General features: G+C 43.5%; 1 protein-coding gene across 24 annotated transcripts in view; it reads right to left on the minus strand.

Annotated features, from left to right (window-relative positions):
• Positions 1-22787, minus strand: part of nrxn3a (neurexin 3a) — a 444245-nt gene that overhangs the window by 247339 nt on the left and 174119 nt on the right. For all 24 annotated transcript variants that reach the window (XR_008752966.1, XR_008752968.1, XR_008752965.1 and 21 more), the window contains one exon: positions 22128-22247. Coding sequence is in view for 20 of the 24 variants with exons in the window: in XM_055863842.1 (XP_055719817.1) it covers positions 22128-22247 (120 nt within the window). In the remaining 4 variants the exon portion in view is untranslated. The remainder of the gene's footprint in view (positions 1-22127; positions 22248-22787) is intronic.

Here is a 22787-nt window from a genome sequence, read left to right on the forward strand (position 1 = left end):
TGCTCAGGTTACAGCAGAAGGACCACTGACTGACACAACAACGCCGCCTGAATTCAAAACGCCGAGGTGTAAAACACCCTAAAGAGAGCAGAGACACAACAGCCTGGTCTGATCAGAAAGCTGTTAGATGAACATATTGTCATGGCCAACCTTGGGTGAAACAGTTGGGGAATACAATTATGGCGAGAAAGAGAGTCTGTTCCACTCTGTTTTCTGGGAGATGAGCCAAGCCGGAGAACTTACACTCACTTGACCTTTGCTGTTCACTGTATTAAAATAACAACAGTAGCAGGTAACCCACAAATCACATCCACTTTAACCAATCCCTTCCTTCCTCCTTCTCTGCTGCTCTCTCGCTCTGCCTCCCCGCAGGCTCTCACACGCTCTCTTACTTCTTGTAAACCCTCTATCGTGTTCCACCTCCCTCTGTCATATTTCTCCTCAACAAAGCGCCCAATATGGTGTTCACCCATTAAATGTATATCGGCCACTTGTCACAAACTCAGATCAGGTTGACCTTGATGGGGTTTCTATCTCCTCGCCAAGTGTTTCTGAGCGACGTTAACCTCGGTTGGTTGGAGTGCCTGTCTCACCTCTCATCTCACATTTCATTTAGCAGGGGGCCCCAGGCATAAAAGACACCATCTGTCAGAGAGCTGCTTCTGAACGTCTCTCCAACAGCTGATCTATTATCATGGGAGGAGAGGAAGAGGGAGGAAGAGGAGAGAAGGTTTGAACTTCAAAAGAGCTCCCCTTGTACTGAAAAGTTGAAATGAACAAAGAGCAGGCTTACTTTCAACTTTCACTTCTGTCGACTTTGACACAAAATGGAGGGATACCCATTCAACTCAGCCACCAGGCTATAGAAAAGGCTACCTGCTGTACACTGCACCGACTTCAGTGTGAGAACTATAAGAATTTCAATGTATCCAACTCTATTCAGCGAGTTTAATTGTGTGAAGAAATATTGATATGCTTAAATCTGAGGGAAGGTTAAAGGAAAATTCCACCCTAAAGCTATATTTTGGTATTTGTTTCATTAGTCCATTGTTAACATAGTCCCAACACCAAAAGATAGTTTTAGGGTGGAGTTTTCCTTTAAGAATGAAGAGCCTTTTAGGGGAGAGTGGGGTAAGTTGAGACACCCTTATTTCTAGGAAACCATACACAAATGTAACTATGACCAAATATTTAGGAATAATTACATCACATAATTACATTGAGTCTGTGAATGAAGAAACCACATGAAAAGTGGTAAGCAAGTTAGGTAAAAAAAAAAAGATTTTCACCATGTCAAATGAATTTATTGTGCTAGAGGTTTTATGATTCCTGTATCTAAACCAAAATAGATAATTTTAAGGTTGGTGTCTTGACAGATTTGTCCAAAATTTTGTGACATCATTTTTTTTCTTCTGTCCTTGCATTTATGGCAGTGTAAGTTGTTGTTAAATCATTTATTAAGCATTAATCACTTACATTTGACATTGAACTTGAACCCTTTAAGAATCCTGGATCTAGCTGTCGGACAGTTTTTTTGTATAGAGATCTCAGAAATGTAATGTAACTACTCAACATTTTGTGTCCCCTTACATATGTTACGGGGTGAAAACAGTTTTCAGGGGCACACAAATCCAAAATAATAAATGCGATTGCAAAATCGAAGGCTGCTAACCGAAAGAGTCACCGTACCTTCAAACGTAAAAACCGAAATCGATACTGTCATTAAAGTGGTTCTTCAATAATTATGCATAATACTTGTTGGATGCGCATTTGGTGTCGAGCTGATTAGTTACACCCTGATATTTTCACACATCATCATCTGATCCAGGAAGGAATTTTCCCGAATGACAGTCAAGTGACGAACAGCTGTTGTGATAGCGCATACGATGCAACAACAGCCCAAGTGCTGGAAGGTCCGCGAGGAATGTCCAGAATATGTTGGTGTCTCATTCATTACACTGGTGAAGACAGTTGTGCCTGGATCAACGTTTGATCTAATATCCCGAGAGAATTTATGTTGATCATCTGTTGTTGTCTGCTTGATTTACAACAGAGTCTCCTTAGATTTAACAGAGAAAGCATCAAGGTAACGTGTTCACGTTCTTATATTTTTTGGTGCCTCGGATTGGACACCGAGTCTACTGTGCGCAGTTGTGTAGGATAGACTATCGCGCAACACCCAACGCTAGTCCTATTCATTATTCTGGATATAACGACAACAAATGACATAGCCTAGTGGGCTTCTACACAATATGATCTGGTAATGAAATAACATGACATACATTTTGTTTTCAATGTCACACCTGCAATTTTAAACAATAGATGGGGCTTGAAGTAGCCTACTTGAATTTGAATTTGTAGCTCAGAAATTTAAGTACTTGAATAGGGCTACCTTGAAAATGTGTCATTTCCTCAATTTGATGCTAGAAAAGTCCATTTAATTATTGTAGCCAATTTATATGTTCTCCAGCTCCCTTATAATTATCCGTGATTACATTTTTTTTCATTTTCTTGTGAGAGATTTGGCTTTCCATACACACTTGGCTTTCCATACAAACTGTTCCATGAAAAAAATAACCTGATTTTGATCACTTTCTCATTATAAAAACAGTGATGGTGAAATTCAAATGGTGAGATTAATTAAAGCTACTGCTATTCATGGCGTAATTATGTGTGCCTGCGTCGGCCACATATGCTACAGAAAGATTGGATGCATGCATGGACAATTTATTTAGTCAGGCTATGTCCACATTATTCACACATATTTTAGAATTTTTGAATAATTTGAAAATGTGAATATCAATGGCAAAGCCAGGTGGCGAATCGCATCTCTGCATGTCTGGCAGACATATCAGTGTGGATGACGGATCACCACCTCAAGCTGAACCTCGGCAAGACGGAGCTGCTCTTCCTCCCGGGGAAGGACTGCCCGTTCCATGATCTCGCCATCACGGTTGACAACTCCATTGTGTCCTCCTCCCAGAGCGCTAAGAACCTTGGCTTGATCCTGGACAACACCCTGTCGTTCTCAACTAACATCAAGGAGGTGGCCTGTTCCTGTAGGTTCATGCTCTACAACATCCGCAGAGTACGACCCTGCCTCACACAGGAAGCGGCGCAGGTCCTAATCCAGGCACTTGTCATCTCCCGTCTGGATTACTGCAACTCGCTGTTGGCTGGGCTCCCTGCCTGTGCCATTAAACCCCTACAACTCATCCAGAACGCCGCAGCCAGTCTGGTGTTCAACCTTCCCAAGTTCTCTCACGTCACCCCGCTCCTCCGCTCTCTCCACTGGCTTCCAGTTGAAGCTCGCATTCGCTACAAGACCATGGTGCTTGCCCACGGAGCTGTGAGGGGAACGGCACCTCAGTACCTTCAGGCTCTGATCAGGCCCTACACCCAAACAAGGGCACTGCGTTCATCCACCTCTGGCCTGCTCGCCTCCCTACCACTGAGGAAGTACAGTTCCCGCTCAGCCCAGTCAAAACTGTTCGCTGCTCTGGCACCCCAATGGTGGAACAAACTCCCTCACGACGCCAGGACAGCGGAGTCAATCACCACCTTCCGGAGACACCTGAAACCCCACCTCTTTAAGGAATACCTAGGATAGGATAAAGTAATCCTTCTGACCCCCCCCCTTAAAAGATTTAGATGCACTATTGTAAAATGGCTGTTCCACTGGATGTCATAAGGTGAATGCACCAATTTGTAAGTCGCTCTGGATAAGAGCGTCTGCTAAATGACTTAAATGTAATGTAAATGTAAAGCCTAAAAAAGACACAAAAAAATGCATTATTTTTAGTGGTAATGGCCTTTTTTGTCACTTTTTGCATGCTTTTTAGGGGGAGGAAAGGGTTCAATATTAGGCCCTATACGTACAATTATACAATTGTATAACATTGAGGTATTTGAAAAGTATAATTAAGTGCTTGAAAAAGTCCCTGAAAGTCCTTGAATTTGACTTGCCAATGTCTGTATGAACCTTGCTTGAAGGATGTATAGTACTAGGCCCATGTTGATGTATAGGAGGAGTTATGGGCCAATTTGCTTATATTCACTTTTATTCCTCGAAGTACACATGCGGAACTGTATGAAAATCAATTTTATTTTTGTTTCCAACCATTTTGACATGTTTATCCCAATGTCACACATTGGCCCCATTATTTATAGAAGGACCCACATCAGGGGGTCTCTATAAGCTTCAATATGAGGCCCTAAACCTGGCATGAAAGTGCTTTTATTTGATCCCCATTAGCTTTTGCAGAAGCAGACATGACAAGTAACAAAACACTGACACACTGAATAGACAAGGACAGTCACACACATTTAAATAAAAAAAATGATATACAAACAATACTAAGAAATAACACAAACAATACAACAACACAAATGAATGTGTGTGTTTGTGTCCCCTCACAGTCCCAGCTGTGTGGGCTAATATAGTCAAAATGTTTGCCTTGGGGTAAGTTGAGCCAACGGCCATGGGGTAAGTTGAGCCAATGGTTGAGCCAATGGCAAGTTGAGCATATTAAAGTGTTTTCTTCCCAGGTGTAATGTAAAGCATTATCGCTGGGATAGGAGGTAACAACAGGGCCTGGCCTATGTTAAAAGTGTTAAAAAAGTACAAGGTGATGTTAGTTGTTAAAGCGGAAGTTCAGCCAAAAACACATCTGGGCCCTTTATAACACTTGCCTGTTCGTTTGTCAGTACCCCTGACAGTTTTTAGGGCCATTGCTTGAGTATTTAGATGTAGGTAAAAAGCTGATTTCACACCCTCTTCCCCATAAAACCTGATGAAACTTCAAAGTTCACCATAAATACATCCCAAACAAACCGCTCTGGCCTCCCATGACCGCAATAGACTTTCTCGGCACAATTTTTCAGCTGACTTATTTCAGTAGACACATTTTTACCAATGTATTTTGTTATTTTTGTATTGAAATCCAGGAAGTAGATTAATGGCGGGTTGGGACCTAGGTCGGGACTTCCGAGGTGGGCATGGTGGAAGGATGTAAACAATAATTTTCTATTCTCACTCCCTCACAGTATTTGCTGCCCTCATCAAATTTAATTGGAGTAAAGAATGTCAGCTCGAGAACAAAGAAGACTTTTGAGACCTGCCTTATTTTCAGAATGGTACTGTTGTGCCATATTGGTTTGAACCAGAGTATCCTGAGGCTGAATTGTTCCATTTGCGAGTTGACTGAGAGGGAAAAGAGCTGGAGAGAGACCGGACCGAACAGATGTCGAGGAAACACAGACACTTCCCAGAACGCATGGTGACTTGTGGTGCAGTTGCGGGAGATGCCTAACTATCTCTACCTACAGACAGTGAATGTCTCGGCTGTCGAGAATGGGACCAGCTTATTCCGATAATGGAGGTAGAACATCAGACTGACGATGCAGCAGAAGATGGCGTGTGTGTAACTAAACACTCCGATTTCTTGTCGCTTATCAATCCTGGTGTGTTGGAGACTTTCTTCAGAATGCCCAGGACCAACTGGAAACAACGTGTCACACCTGACAGTCCAAATGGGAAGTGTTTTGGCAAATATTACTCACAGGATATTTATATTACTCTCTAAGATGAAAATAAATAGCCTACCTCGTGACACCCTTCCAACTGCATTTTCCAGTATCCTGCCTACACCCCATAATGTAACTCCCTACTGTAGTCTCCAACAAAGTTTGTCTGACAATGACGACATGCTGGCTAGGTAAACAGTGTCTGGAAGGAGTGGATACGAGCCATAGAAATAGAATGTACGGGATGCGCACTTCACAATCTGGGGCTACGTAAACAATCATTTATATTACCTTTTGAACAATGAGTTGACTATACAGTCGTCAAGTATACAAGTCCAAGAGAGCCATCAATAGTATTGCGTCAGGTAGCCTTCGGTTAGAGTTTTGGGTCAGTAACCGTAAGTTTGCTGGTTTCGAATCCCCGAACGCCTAGAGCGCACTCTGAGCACACTCTGGCACCTCAGATTAAATTTACGAACACACCGTAGTGTAAACCAGACTTTAGTCTTGACATTTCTGGTTGTTTAGTACACGGACATGTGAAAATCTTAAAAAGATGGGTGGGGCTAAGGCTTTAGAGGGTGTGAATGATGCTGAATGAGTGTAGACAAAGAAGAGCTCTCCAGCAAGTGTACCAAAACATTCAAGGGTCATTTTCTCAAGTATATCAGCTTTCAAAGCAGCATTACTTTATATATCGGTCCTCAACTGTAGTGTATGATATACAATTTTCTAGTTTTGAGTCTTTACTTTTATCTAATGTATAAAAACACAATTTCAAATGTTGCTACATAAGACCGAATCGAGCATGTCGGTCACATATCTCATTCAGCATAGACATTTGTACCCAGGATAAGTTGTGCCAAGGAGACCACTTAAATACCGATCTTAATTATTTAAAAAAGGGTCAATCTGTGATTTCTACATCCATTTTTGCACTTATAAATGTTCAGGTCCTTAGAAAACAGTGCAGTTATTTGTTTTTTTATCTATTATTTCTTACATTGTTAGCCCAGAGAAAAAGTGTTAGTACATACAGCCGGGAAGAACTATTGGATATAAAAGTGATGTCAACTTACCATCATTACGACCAGGAATACGTCTTTTCCGAAGCGGATCCTTTGTTCGGACCTCGACCGTGGACATGGGATCTAATCCCAGAGGCCGACCCAAAACAACGCGGTTGCTGCAGAAGAGGCAGATGGAGTGGCCTACTGGTCAGACTCAGAAGGAGAGCACACCATCCACCGCTTCCGAGCATATTACTCGCCAATGTCCAATCTCTAGATAACAAGGTGGACGAAATCAGGGCACGAGTGTAACATTCTCTGTTTCACGGAAACATGGCTCACTCGGGATATGTTGTCAAAGTCGGTACAGCCACCCGTTTTCTTCACGCATCCGGCCGACAGAAACAAACATCTCTCTGGTAAGAAGAAGGGTGGGGGTGTAGGCCTTATGATTAACGACTCATGGTGTAATCACAACAACATACAGGAACTCAAGTCCTTTTGTTCACCCAACCTAGAATTCCTTACAATCAAATGCCGACTGCATTATCTTCCAAGCGAACTCTCTTCGATTATAATCACAGCCGTGTATATCCCCCCCAAGCAGATCCCTCGTCAGCCCTGAAAGAACTTCACTGGACTCTATGTAAACTGGAAACCACACATCCTGAGGCTGCATTTATTATAGCTGGGGGTTTTAACAAAGCTAACCTAAGAACCGTACTTCCTAAATTCTATCAGCATATCGAATGCGCTACAAGAGCTGGTAGCTTTCTGGATCATTGCTACTCGAACTTCTGCAACGCATACAAAGCCCTCCCCCACCTTGCCTTCAGCAAATCTGACCATGACTCCATTTTGTTGCTCCCAGCCTATTGACAGAAATTAAAACAGAAAACACCCGTACTCAGATCAATACAATGCTGGTCTGACCAATCGGATTCCACACTTCAAGATTGCTTCAAACACGTGGACTGGGATATGTTACAGGTAGCCTCAGACAATAACATTGATGTATACGCTGACTCGGTGAGCGAGTTTATTAGCAAGTTCATCGGAGATGTCGTACCCTCTGACCATTAAAACCTTCCCTAACCAGAAACCGTGGATTGGTGGCAGCATTCGTGCAAAACTGAAAGCACGAACCACTGCTTTTAATCATGGCAAGGCGACCGGAAACATGACCGAATACAAACAGTACAGCTATTCCCTCCGCAAGGCAATCAAACAAGCAAAGCGTCAGTATAGAGGCAGAGTAGAGTCGCAATTCAACGGCTCGAACACGAGACGTATGTGGCAGGGTCTACAGTCAATCATGGATTACAAAAAGAAAACCAGCCCCATCGCGGACACCAAAATTTTGCTCCCAGACAAATTAAACAACTTCTTTGCTCGCTTTGAGGACAATACAGTGCCACTGACACGGCCCGCTACCAAAGCCTGTGAGCTCTCCTTCTCCGTGGCCAACGTGAATAAAACATTTAAACATGTTAACCCTCGCAAGGCTGCAGGCCCAGACGGCACTGCACACTACCCTATCCCATCTGGACAAGAGGAATGCCTATGTAAGAATGCTGTTCATTGACTACAGGTCAGAATTAGAATTAGAATTAGGTCCATAGTACCCTCCAAACCCGTCATTAAGCTCGAGACCCTGGGTCTCGACCCCGCCCTGTGCAACTGGGTCCTGGACTTTGACGGGCTGCCCCCAGGTGGTGAAGGTAGGAAACAACATCTCCACCCCGCTGATCCTCAACACTGGGGCCCCACAAGGGTGCGTTCTCAGCCCTCTCCTGTACTCCCTGTTCACCCATGACTGCGTGGCCATGCACGCTTCCAACTCAATCATCAAGTTTGTAGACGACACTACAGTGGTAGGCCTGGTTAACAACAACGATGAGACATCCTACAGGGAGGAGGTGAGGGCCGTCGGAGTGTGGTGTCAAGAAAATAACCTCACACTCAACGTCAACAAAACAAAGGAGATGATCATGGACTTCAGGAAACAGCAGAGGGAGCCCCTCCCTATCCACATCGACAAGACAGTAGTGGAGAAGGTGGAAAGTTTTAACTTCCTCGGCGTACACATGGACAAACTGAAATGGTCCACCCACACAGACAGCGTAGTGAAGAAGGCGCAGCAGCATCCATACCCCGCTGTTCTTGTCAGGGGAAGTAGTGAAGGAACCCATTGGGACCCTTGTGATGGCCCCTTCGTTCAGGTTAAGTAGTATAGGGCGAGATCAAAAGGTAAGATGCTGTAAAGAGCATGAACACATTCTTAATTACTCAGAGCAGTTGGCCTTTTAGTGAGCGAGCTCAGTAGAGCTCTACTAATGACAGCACACTCATTATCAGGACCCGGCACAGAACGGGTGACCGTTAAACTGTCTGAAGTAAATCTGTCCTCAGTGGGGACTGACGCAGAGCTGGAACAGGCAAGGAAGCAGACAGCCAAATAAGAAGGATCCACCCTGTCCTCTCTCTGAATGAAGAAACAGGCAATATCTCTGTTCGCTGTTTTGCATTTACCTAAAGTCTCTGAAAATGTATTTTCTGATTATTTTCCCAACAAGTAGCCCAATCCCTTTTAACACCATATCTATAACATTCAAATCCAAGACACAGCTAGTTCTGTTACAGTGTAAGTATTCGGACTCAAACGATATGTATTTCTAGAGCTTCGTTGAAGAGTCTTGTTTAAGCCCAAACACAGTTTTCAGAGGCTCTGACACTAAACTGCTAATTAGCCTGTGGAGGACCTAAAGCAGACTAATCAAGCCAGGCCAGAAATAGAGCCCCATAATAAGGAGCAGAGAGAAGATGCGACATTAAACACAGACAAACTGAACACTACAGGCACACTGTGGAAGGAATAGATGGGCTTTCTATTTCAATTGGTTAAGAACACTGTGGTCCTTGGATGGATAATAGAAAAACGTTGCATGGAATAACTCAACTTGTTTTGGGCCTGTGACTGGGTCACCTAAATCATCCTCTTCCCTACCATTTGCCCCTGGCTGCTGCTGTTCTAAGAGCTCCACTGGCCTGCTGTTCTCATCTGTCCTCCTCCTTGGCTCATCTGTAAGGTAACAAGGTAGAGGTGCATTAGTTCGTTTTAAAGGGCAACTACACTTCCTGAGTTGGTTCATTAAGGAATGCTAGCTGACATGACTGAATTCCAACGTGAGTTGTTTCGGGGTGTGGTTTGATGTTGGTGTCTCGTGTGTGTGTGTGTGTGTGTGTGTGTGTCTCTCGTGTGTCTCTCGTGTGTGTCTCGTGTGTGTCTCGTGTGTGTGTGTGTGTGTCGTGTGTGTGTGTGTGTTCACAGGTGGAAAGACTTAGTCAAATTATTTAGCCAATTAGCTTCAGCCAGCTGGTGTGCAACCTGACTTTGACTTTAGATAGCCTATCAGAAGGTTTGAGGCTGGATGAAAATCATCCAATGCTGAAGACCCAGAAACCCAGGCGTAACGATGCCACTGCCCATACTGTTTTCAATTTGACTTTTTCTTTCAAAAGCAGCTCAAACATTGAACATGTAAGAATTAACTACAGCTATTGAATTCCGCCGTGCTGATACAGTAAACGGTGCATAATAGGGAAATAATGCACACTCTAGAATGCCCTTCAAGCCCATCAGAAACGAGTACTGAACAATTCCATGGTAAAGGACTGTAAAAGCCTCTGAACCAAAGCTTAGTCGACACTATTTTGGAATATATTTCTTCGCTTAAAAAAACGAATAAAAACCTAAAGGAAAGAAGTGAAAGTAGTAGATAAGCCAGTTATATGTGTATTCCTGTTCTGTGTTTCAGCTTTGAAGTTTATATTGTACAGTTACACATTTACCATTAAATGACGACAACAATAAATATAATGAACAAAAAAAGAAATTACAACATGCAACAATTTCAACGATTACTGTTCATATAAGGATATCCATCAATTTTAATACTTGGGAGCCAGGGCCTATCACTGGGGAGCCAGGCCTAGCCAATCAGAATGAGTTTTTCCCCACAAAAGGGCTTTATTAGACAGAAATTCTCCTCAGTTTCATCAGCTGTCCGGGTAGCTGGTCTCAGAAGATCCCGCAGGTGAAGAAGCCGGATGTGGAAGTCCTGGGCTGGCGTGGTTACACGTGGTCTGTGGTTGTGAGGCCAGTTGGACGTACTGTCAAATTCTCTAAAACAACGTTGGAGGCGGCTTATGGTAGCGAAATGAACATTTAATTCTCTGGCAACAGCTCTGGTGAACATTCCTGCAGTCAGCATGCCAATTGAACGCTCCCTCAAAACTTGAGACATCTGTGGCATTGTTGTGTGTGACAAAATTGCACATTTTAGAGTGGCCTTTTATTGTCACCAGTACACGGTGCACCTGTGTTATAATCATGCTGTTTAATCAGCTTCTTGATATGCCACACCTGTCAGGTGGATGAATTATCTTGGCAAAGGATAAATGCTCACTAACAGGGATGTAAACACATTTCTGCAAAACATTTGAGAGAAATAAGCTTTTTGTGCATAAGGAACATTTCTGGAATATTTTCTTTCAGCTCATGAAACATGGGACCAACACTTTACATGTTGTGTTTATAGTTTTGTTCCGTATACATGAATGGCTGTCCTAGAATACATTACTGTCCTGGGAGCAGAGAACAAAACAGCTCAAATTCAAGATGAGACCTGTGCCACACTGAACTGAAGCAGATAGACCTCATTTGTTACCAGTACGCATATGTAGTATACTGTATAACTTAAGGAGCGATAGGGGCAGAAGAAGAGTCCTATGAGTGACAAACGAAGACCGAGGTGAGGACACTGTTCTCTGAGAGAGTCTTCAGCGTTAATGGCTCAGGTGGAGACAGGCATTTATAAAGGAAGACGGAGGCCGACTGTGTAGCAAGCACAAAGTGTCATAGCACTGGTGTGGTGTCAGGGACTGCATCAGGGAAGTTAATTGGCTTTAGAGTGACAAAGGAAGGGCACGCGGCTCAATATGGGACTGTATAGCGGTGCTTCATCAACCCCTCACCTACCCAGTCATCATAACAGTGTACCGGGACTAGTAGCAGTTGCTGTCAGCAAGGAGTGGCTCTGTGTGCTACTGTATAAAATGGAAGCCAATTGAGTTCACAGAAAGAAAGACAGAAGACGTTTGATGAATATTTCTAAGAAGAAGAACGTGTACATCTGTGCTCATGCATGTGTGTCCTCTTGATCTAAGGTCCCACAGAGGAACAATGTTGGCGCACACCGTTTACAGTCCCTTGCTCTTCTTGCCATGTCATGCCTTCAGCTCCTATTGACGTAGACATGACTTAATAGGAAGAGAGACGCACATATGAACGCCGAAACTCTCAGCCGTTCCCGAGCTGTTGTTGGCTGGGTACATACGATAACACTACATTCTTAGAAATAAAGCTGCCATCTAGAACCTAAAAGGGTTCTTCGGCTGTCCACATAGGTAAACCATTTGAATAACCATTTTGGGTTCCATGTAGAAACCCTTCCACAGAGGGTTCTACATGGAACCCAAAAGGGTTCTACCTAAAACCAAAAATGTGGACAGACAAAGAACCCTTTCGGAACCCTTTTTTTTCCTAAGTGTGTACGGTTCCCCAAACCCTATCTGTCTTAATTATATCTGTGTCCTAGTTTAGTGGCATTGGCTCTGTGTGCTGGGGGGAACGTGTGCATGTGAACAAAGCGAAACAAGGAGAGAAAGAAAGAAAGGAAAAAAGACAAGGAGAGAAAGAACGAGGGGGGGGAGAAAGAGAGAGATATGGGAGAGAGTGACAGAAGGAAATGCAGAGCAAAAAAAAAGAAAGAAAGAAAATGAGAGAAAATGCAAGAAAAAGAGTGAGAATGAAAGGTGTAGAGAAAGCAAAGTAGGAAAGAGGGAGCTTGAGAAAAAGCGAACGAGAAGGTGAGCGAGAGACAGTAGGGGAGCGCCGCAGCAACCATCTCTCAATCTGTCCTCCCCTCGATTGATGGTCTCTTTTCTACACTAATTAACTGCTTTCCAAAAGTCCTGCTGCCTGTCTTTTCCCAAAACCCTTTCTCCCTGCACTGCCACACACAATGGCAGGCCAATGGCGATGGGAGCAAAAACACACATCGCTGCAGCAGAAGTCAGCAGGCTGTTGTGGTGTATAGAGGGATGGTGGGAGACAGAGACAAACACATACAGCATGCTTGTTGGTTGAGGTGTTGTAAGCAATCAAATGCTGTAACAATGCCAGTTAATTGATGACTTAGGCTTACAAATTGAACCAGGAAATACATTGGGATAATAGAAAGTACCTGTCAAAAGTTTGGACACACATACTCATTCAAATGTTTTTCTTTCTTTTTTACTATTTTATACATTGTAGAATAATAGTGAAGACATCAAAATGATGAAATAACACATATGGAATCATGTAGTAACCAAAAAAAGTGTGAAACAAATTCAAATATATTTTACATTTGAGATTCTTCAAAGTAGCCACCCTTTGCCTTGATGACAGCTTTGCACACTCTTGGCATTCTTTCAACCAGCTTCATGAGGTAGTCACCTGGAATGCAATTCAATTAACAGGTGTGCCTTTATAAAAGTTAATTTGTGGAATGTCTTTCCTACTTAATGCGTTTGAGCAGTTGTGTTGTGACAAGGTAGGGGTGGTATACACCCCTACCTTGGTAAAAGACCAAGTCCATATTATTGCAAGAACAGCTCAAATAAGCAAAGAGAAATGACAGTCCATCATTACTTTAAGACATGAAGATCAGTCAATCCGGAACATTTCAAGACACTTTGAAAGTGTCTTCAAGTGCAGTAGCAAAAACCTTCAAGCTCTATGAAGAAACAACCTCTCATGAGGACCACCACAGGAAAGGAAGACCCAGAGTTACCTCTGCTGCAGAGGATAAGTTCATTAACTACCAGCCTCAGAAATTGCAGCCCAAATAAATGCTTCACAGAGTTCAAGTAACAGACACATCTTAACATCAACTGCTCAGAGGAGATTGTGTGAATCAGGCCTTCATGGTCGAATTGTTGCAAAGAAACCACTACGAAATGACATCAATATAAAGAAAATAAGTGCTCAGCATATGTGGGAACTCCTTCAAGACTGTTGGAAAAACATTCCTCAAGAAGAAGGTTGAGACAATGCCAAGAGTGTGCAAAGCTGACATCAAGGCAAAGGGTGGCAACTTGTTTACTACATGAGTCCATATGTGTAATTTAGAGTTTTGCTGTCTTCATTACTATTCTACAATGTAGAAAATAGTATAAATAAAGAAAAACCCTTGAATGAGGTGGTGTGTCCAAACTTTTGACTGGTACTGTAGGTGACACAATATAATATATAATATAACTGTCCTCAAATACAGTTGAAGTCGGAAGTTTACATACACCTTAGCCAAATACATTTAAACTCAGTTTTTCACAATTCCTGACATTTATTCCTAGTACAAATTCCCTGTCTTAGGTCAGTTAGGATCACCACTTTATTTTTAGAATGTGAAATGTCAGAATAATAGTAGAGAGAATGATTTATTTCAGCTTTTATTTATTTCATCGCATTCCCAGTGGGTCAGAAGTTTACATACACCCAATTAGTATTTGGTAGCATTGCCTTTACATTGTTTAACTTGGGTCAAATGTTTCGGGTAGCCTTCCACAAGCTTCCTCCAATAATTTGGGTGAATTTTGGCCCATTCCTCCTGACAGAGCTGGTGAAAACTGAGTCAGGATTGAAGGCCTCCTTGCTCGCACATGCTTTTTCAGTTCTGCCCACAAATTTCCTATAGGATTAAGGTCAGGGCTTTGTGAGTCAGGGCTTTCCCACTTCCAATACCTTTGTTGTCATTGAGCCATACTTTGGAAGTATGCTTGGGGTCATTGTCCATTTGGAAGACCCATTTGCGACCAAGCTTTAACTTCCTGACTGATGTCTTGAGGTGTTGCTTCAATATATCCACAGAATTTTCCACCCTCATGATGCCATCTATTTTGTGAAGTGCACCAGTACCTCCTGCAGCAAAGCACCCCTACAACATGATGCTGCCACTCCTGTGCTTCACGGTTGGGGTGGTGTTCTTCGACTTGCAAGCGTCCCCCTTTTTCCTCAGAACATAATTATTGTCATTATGGCCAAACAGTTCTATTTTTGTGGCATCAGACAAGAGGACATTTCTAAAAAAAAAACGATCTTTGTCCCCATGTGCAGTTGCAAACCGTAGTCTGGCTTTTTTTATGGCGGTTTTGGAGCAGTGGCTTCTTCCTTGCTGAGCGGCCTTTCAGGTTATGTCAATATAGGACTTGTTTGACTCTGAATATAGATAATTTTGTACCTGTTTCCTCCAGCATCTTCACAAGGTCTTTTGCTGTTGTTCTGGGATTGATTTGCACTTTTCACACCAAAGTACGTTCATCTCTAGGAGACAGAACGCGTCTCCTTCCTGAGTGGTATGACGGCTGCGTGGTCCCATGGTGTTTATACTTGCGTACTATTGTTTGTACAGATGAACGTAGTACCTTCAGGCATTTGGAAATTGCTCCCAAGGATAAATCAGACTTGTGGAGGTCTACAATTATTTTTCTGAGGTCTTGGCTGATTTCCTTTGATTTTCCCTTGAAAAGAGGTACTGAGTTTGAAGGTAGGCCTTGAAATATATCCACAGGTGCACCTCCAATTGACTCAAATGATGTCAATCAGAAGCTTCTAAAGCCATGACATAATTTTCTGGAATTTCCCAAGCTGTTTAAAGGCACAGTCAACTGAGTGTATGTAAACTTCTGACCCACTGGAATTGTGATACAGTGAATTATAAGTGAAATGATCTGTCTGTCAACAATTGTTGGAAAATGACTTGTGTCATGCACAAGTATATGTCCTAACCGACTTGCCAAAACTATAGTTTGTTCACAAGAAATTTGTGGAGTGGTTGAAAAACACGTTTTAATGACTCCAACCGAAGTGTACGTAAACTTCCGACTTCGACTGTACATGGTATGTATGGGAAATCGTTGAGTGAAAACAAAAGAGGCTTTGACTGCATCAACACCATGGTTTAACGACATATTTCAACAATGTGTTTGTGTCATCTGTAAATTAATTTCCAGAGTTTAAGCAATGGTGGAGGGAGTGGGAGGTGTGGCGGGGGGTGCAATCGATGTTATTCGTAATTATAATCAATGTGTAATTCTGTGAATGTCACTCGCAATCCATCTGGCCGATATTGACATCGGCGATCGCTTCCAGAGAGTTTGCTCAAATTAATTTCATGCCGCCCCATGCCGTCGCGGCGGCCTCGTTCCCATTTAAACAAATGAACTGAAGCGAAACAACCACAGCTAGAGACTGACAAAAAAAACACCCGAGCCCCACAAAAACACCTCATTATCGACTGAGAGAGCAGCCCTTTCAAACTGGGACGAGGAGAGACTGGTGAAACCTGATAACACTTTTGAGTTCAGAGTCACATCAGCTTCATCTGTTTCAGTCAGAGAAACACGTACACATGCACAGGCATTCAGACAACGCGTACCTATACACACACATAAACACAACACTATATATATACACACACACTGGTGATTAGAAATGATCTAAAATCACTTTATGGCAGGGTGGACAGAGATATCGATATGCCATGTTTATGGACCCAGACATCTCGTCATTTCTCTACTTTCTCTACTTCCTAGAAACACCGTGGTGATGGATGGAGGAACTTGCAGCCTCACAGAGGAGAGGCCATTCTAACTGCTCCAAGGTCACCTTGCCACGGCAAACAAATGGCTGTTTAATATTTTCTACATAGGGCCAATTCAATATGGTTGGAGAACGGCCATTTTAATGAGCGTGACAGCTGATACTTTATCGTAGAAGATAACGAAGGACAAAGAGAGCATTAACGACCTGAGATTTTAGACGAAATCTGGACACTTTGCACACACACATGCACACGCACACACACACAAACCATATATAACATATTACGCCACTGACAAAAAGAGGCCCTGCTTGGTCGATTGGAATAAATGAAAAACTCTCATCGATCTATTAAGCCATATACATTTTTGAGAGAGGGGTTCTGACATCTCCCAATGCACCGCCTATGATTGGCTCTTTCTCCCTTACTCAAATCATAAAAGGAAATAAAATAGTCAACGATTCCAATCTCCATCTCCAATCTCCAAGCCCCCCCTCCTCCCCCCTCTCTCTGTTGGGTGGAACCCATAACACTCATCATGAATAAGATGCCCAGTCATAATTCCTGCTCGTATTCAAATCCATTTCCTGCTTTTCGCCGGGCCTGTCAGACGAGGTCATTGCTTGCGTATCACACCTCTTCATCTTTTGTCAGGGTCCATCATAAGGCCCCGACAGCCGCAAGATGGATATCAAACCAAACGAGGGATCCATCTCCATCTCTCAACTCTTCCATCTCTCTATCCCTCCATCCTTCAGCCAAACGGCCCTATTCATTCAGATGTGCTCAGACAGCTAGCGCTAACGGAGATCTTAGACAAAGTATAAACACACACACTCACAGAGACGGAGACAGAGACACAGAGAGCGAGAGAGAGACACAGAGAGCGAGAGAGAGAGAGAGAGAGAGAGAGAGAGAGAGAGAGAGAGAGAGAGACAGAGACAGAGAGAGAGAGACACAGAGAGCGAGAGAGAGACACAGAGAGCGAGAGACAGAGAGAGAGAGAGAGAGACAGAGACAGAGACAGAGAGAGAGAAAAAATATAAATGATACCAGAAAGATGGAGGAAGAGAAAGAGAGCGAGACATATCCATCCCTGCATCTCGTTTTTGTTTATTTGCTCATTATATTATTTATTCCAAACAGAGAACTATGAAAAAAACACCCAAAGGCAAATTTTGTAAGAGGTACTATTTCATTTGAACCTTAAATTGATTCTCCCACCTTAGATGTGGAATCAATCTACGTTTTTACATATCATGTATCCCCCCCCCCACCATCTTTAAAGGAGTTGAACTCTGTAATCATGGTCTAAACGGAGAACCAGAGAAGAGGGAGAGAGAGAGGAGTGAAAGAGAGAGAAGAGGACACGGGGAAGAGGAAAAGAGAGGAGTTTCCCAGAAATCCTGTTTCTCGGAAGAGGCATTACATTACAATGTCTGTCAGGTCCCAATGGGAACTCAACACACAAACGGAGAATCCAGACACCTCAAATTACCTCTCAGCGTGAGAGAGAAAGAAAGAGAGAGAGAGAGAAGAGAGAAGAGAGAGAAAGCACTATTGAACCCACAACCTGGCCATTCCCAGTGCCAAACGCTTACCAACTAGACCTGAAGGCAGCGACACACTCACAGTCTCCACAACTTCCCTGCCGGTTCCCTCTCTAATGTACTGGCATTAACATACAGCGAGATCATTTAACAGGCAATGGAGCTGCTAACAACTCATTTATTAGTATAGCTCAATCAACGTGACTGCCTAGCCTGGTGTACTGTAGCTAGCTACTATAGCTATGTAGGGACTGGGTCCACATGAATGGTGTGTCTGGTAGTGCAGGGGAAGACACATCTCCTGTTGTCGGGCTGTCGGATGACGCAACTCTCTGTCAATAGACACCGCAACAACAGACCGCGTGTGTGTGTGTCGGGAAGAGACGGGCAGATGTGTGTTTGTGTACTGCGCGTGTGCTCGCATGCGTCTGTGTACTGTACAATTCGCCATGTAACATTCCCTTTAAGTGTCATAGTTTATCATGTATGGCCTTCCAAGAAGGTATGGCCTCCGTAATACAAAACCATTTCTGAGAAAGAGGGGAAGATGGACAGAGAGAGAGAAGGAATGAGAATCTGTGCTTGTTGTTTTTCCCTACAGAGGAACGACAGAGCCTAAGTGGAGTCGCCAGAAGGTAAAGTAATGATGGTGGGATCTGAAATAGACATAGAGCCTCGCAGGTTTGTACGCAGGCGGGCGGGCACACGCACACACACACACAAACTGCATTCTTATCAAACACAACAAAGATTCTAAGTGACTCAAACGATGAAAACTCGAATGCCATTAAATATCTGCGTGCATGTGCGCGCATGCGGTGTGTGTGTGTGTGTGTGTGGTTCGGAGCAGGTTTCTGAGTGTTTTTTCGTCCTATCTATTAACAATGCCAGTGTGACCTTTGAGGGGTAAATGATAACAAGCCAAGCTACTAATTTAATTACATTCATTGAATAATGAGACTTGTTAACGGGCCTGAGGCTAGCTCTCACAACAACAGCCCAGGAACAGGAGTCCTTGAAATAAAATGTGTATTGTGATTTTTACAAAGAAAGTGTGTGGTTGCGAGTGCATGTGTGCATCCGTGCCTCCTTGTGCTTGTGTGTATGTGTGTGTAACCCCGACACCTCTGGTTCCAGGTCAAACCAGGGTGAATAAGCTGGCCCTAGGTCTAAAACCCCACACCTCTTAGATTAGCAGCACCGCTACGATAGCAGGATTAACCATAGCCCACAAAGTAAAGCCAATGGAGAAACCTGCTAGCTAATCCTCCACTGGAATGTTCAATCCATGGGCTCATTATAAAGGGAAAGTAAATAGGTTAGCATTGGATTTGGGCCAGCCACCTATCCATCGCTTACGACTTTCTCTCACATAAAAATACAAAATCAATCAACATTTCGCCTTACTTTTCTGAGGAAACCTTTGTAGTACATTCACAAATGAAATCCACAAAGGACAAGAGAAAAAACACATTGTTTGTAAGATAAGAGAGAAAAAAAATCTAAATGTGGAATAATTTCAGTCAATCCAGTGGAATTCTGTGAGAATTACTCAGATCGGTCTAAGCCTGTGGGAGAGGGGAGAGGGGAGCTTTTTTGATATCTCTCCAGCTGGACTCTGTTCTCCGGTTCTGTTTCCCAGTCCTACCTCTAACAGGATGATACTGTAATGCCACCTGGTGGTGAAACATTGTGGCTGCGCAGTAAAAATAAAATGGCCTCTTAAAATCATTGGGAGCATTTTGAGTTGTAATTATGAAAGAAAGAACAGTTAATTGGCTCACTTGGCCCCCATTAGTCACTGTCAGAGGCATTCAGATCAATGGTTCAGCCCAGCCAAACACACACATACACATACACCCATGCGCACACCATGTGTGTGTGGTGGGTGGTATGTGTGTGCCCAACAATAGCATGGCCACGTCTCATCCTGTCATTCCCGGTAATTTCCCATCTTATCCGATAGAGCGGAGAGCGGAGGGAAAGACAGATATTTGTGCGGAATGGCAGACCTGACACATGCATTACTCTCCTCGCATTATTTAATTAAGTCACTCCATATCTCCACTAACGCACTTTTAATACAGCGGCTGGCGGAAATACGACAAGGCAAAACCTCTTTGTCATGAAGGGGAGGGGGGAGGAGAGAGGGAAAGAAGCGGAGGGGGGAGGAGAGAGGGAAAGAAGAGGAAGGGGAGGAGAGAGGGAAGCAGGGAGGGATGGAGGGAGGGGACAGAGACAACAAATGAGCACAATTCCGCCTGTCAGTCTTAAATCACAAGAAGGTCAACTCGGCTGATGTGCACTACAGAACCAAAGAGAAAGACCAATCACCTATAACCAGGACTGAGGTTGTATGGGGGAGAGTCTGTCTGTCTGTCTGTCTGTCTGTCTGTCTGTCTGTCTGACGGACGTGAAAGTAAGGCGGTATGGTCCGGCACGGCATCCCAGCAAAAAAAAAGGAGGTACCGGTAAAACATGATAATGAAAACAAAATGTCAAGAAAACTGTAGGCTACCACACCATTATCTATCATGACTTTATGTCAGAGGCATGACAAATGAGCTAATGGAAATGGGTGGACAGCCTAAGCTCTAAAATGTAATGTAGTTGGAAGACACCGAAATTTTGCCAGGACAGAGGTGAGGGGGCGACACCGAGACGTGCACGGACGCATTCACTCTGGCCTAATGACAATCGCCAAATATCATTACACGTTTTGGTGTTTTGTGAAACAGATGTCTCTTTCCAATGGAGTGGATGAACATGAGCGGGTAGCCTAGTAAAGTAGCCCTTTGAAGTGCTTGCTTGACAATCAGACAAAGAACATGACTGATGATGACTGACGTTACGCCACACTAAAAGGTAATACATTATAAAAGTTAAATGACAAATATTTAGATCCTGTTGAATTAATAGGGATTCTATACGTAATTCTATGATTCAAATGTACCGTACTGGGAATGTTTTGGTGAAGCGTGTACACACATAGGAGGTCCTATACCGGGAAGAAATTAAATCTACTTTCACCGCTGGTGTGTGTGTGTGTGTGTGTGTGTGTGTGTGTGTGTGTGTGTGTGTGTGTGTGTGTGTGTGTGTGTGTGTGTGTGTGTGTGTGTGTGTGTGTGTGTGTGTGTGTGTGTGTGTGTGTGTGTGTGTGTCAGATTGATTGTCAGTGTGAGTGAGTGTCAGTGTCAGTGTGAGCGTGAGGGTGTGAGGGAGAGAGATACAACACACACTGTATAGTAAGCCAAATAATAACACTTGAAGATCCCACTTGGCTTCTTCCCTCGTCTTTTCAAAGACACCGTTTAACCTCCTTGAGACTTACTGTCACTTGAGTCAGTTGTTAATTAGAGGGACACAGACATCAGCGACAGAGTCGGTGACTTAGTGTTACTCCAACATGACCTTGTAGCTAAACAGCCTTCTCCAAGCCTTGATGAGACCATTATCTAAGTAAGATATAGACCGACTAATACCAAACGTCAACAATAAATGATACGTAATAACACACAGCCTCCACGGGGCCTCTGGCACCGCATTATACAGAGATTCCTCTCGTGTATGTTTGAGAGTAATGTAATGGATAAACCGATTGATTTGCGCAGGCCAACGAAACGTAAATGAATCACCCGTTATGAAGCTCGATGTCGAGGTGAAGCTCAACGATCCAGGCCTCTCTGGTGGACTTGTATACACACTTGCGTCTTAGGCATTTAGTGTGCGCTACTTTCTAAGACGACCCGGGGCTGGATTCAATCAGATTTGATGTTTATAAGGTTACTGCCCACTCGAACATACCTTTTGGGGGTATGGCTATTAGGTGTGCTTGTCGGGCATCTTTATAAGGTCAGGTGACAGGTCAGCTTATGGTCACCTGATAGGTTACCTGACACAGAGGGCATCTTGGGTAGAACTAGTTTCCATTAAATAATTCTGATTACTGTGTAAATACTACAATGGGGATTTGATTGAATTTAGCCCTTTTAGGTCAGAATATGAGGGACTGTGTCTAGCACCACAAGTGGCTGTGAAATCTCTGAAAACACCCCAGAAAGGAAAGAAACAGCGATTACCTTTAGACGTCTTCAGAGGATTCTCCAAAATGTGTGTGTGTGTGTGTGTGTGTGTGTGTACGTACAGCAGTGGAGGCTGCTAAGGGGAGGACGGCTCATAATAAAGGCTGGAGTGGATCTAATAACACATTCCAGCCATTATTACGTGCCGCCATCCCCTCAGCAGCCGCCACTGATGTACAGTGTGTGTGTGTGTTTAACGTGCATGCGTCTCTGTGCGTTTGCGTGTATAGAAAGACAATGAACAGCACTCACGATCATTGCACTGCGTGCCGGTGTAGGAGGTCATGGAACAGTCGCAGGTGTAGTTCTCCCACTGCTGGATACAGACGCCCATGTTGGCACATGAGTCCTCTTGGCAGGTGGTGCTAGGACCTACAGGTGGCAGAGCAGAGCCATGTGATACCCAGGCACGGGTGTGAGCACTAGCCAACAGCTCCCCAACAGGTGCCATGCAGAGGTGTCAGTGCACATCAGTGGGCCATGCACTAGTCAGGTTAGTATAGGTAACAGTACATTACATTACTTCCAAAGGCGTTATAGTACCGTAGAGGTACACCAAAACTGAAGAAAACGAAAAACCACACGGCATTCCCTCCAAGTAGGTTTTTAGTAAGACTTTTAGTGCACAGACATTGAACAGAGTACTGGACGTGTTTTCAACATGGCTGGTTGATGAGAGAGAACTGGCGGATTCAGACAAGCTGACTAGGGTCCCGTTCTCTCATATTGAGTGGCTCTGTAACAGTGTTATTACATGGTAAGTACTACCTGTACACAGGCACTGTCCACAGTGTAGGCACATGTACTTAAATAGTAGTTACAATGACTATAACAATGTTATTTGATTATAGTTATATGTGAGGAATTGTTAGTGTGTTTGCCAGTCTTTTACATTGTGCAAGCCACAACCTT

Source organism: Salvelinus fontinalis, chromosome 15 (assembly GCF_029448725.1).
Source record: "Salvelinus fontinalis isolate EN_2023a chromosome 15, ASM2944872v1, whole genome shotgun sequence".
Lineage (NCBI taxonomy): Eukaryota > Metazoa > Chordata > Actinopteri > Salmoniformes > Salmonidae > Salvelinus > Salvelinus fontinalis.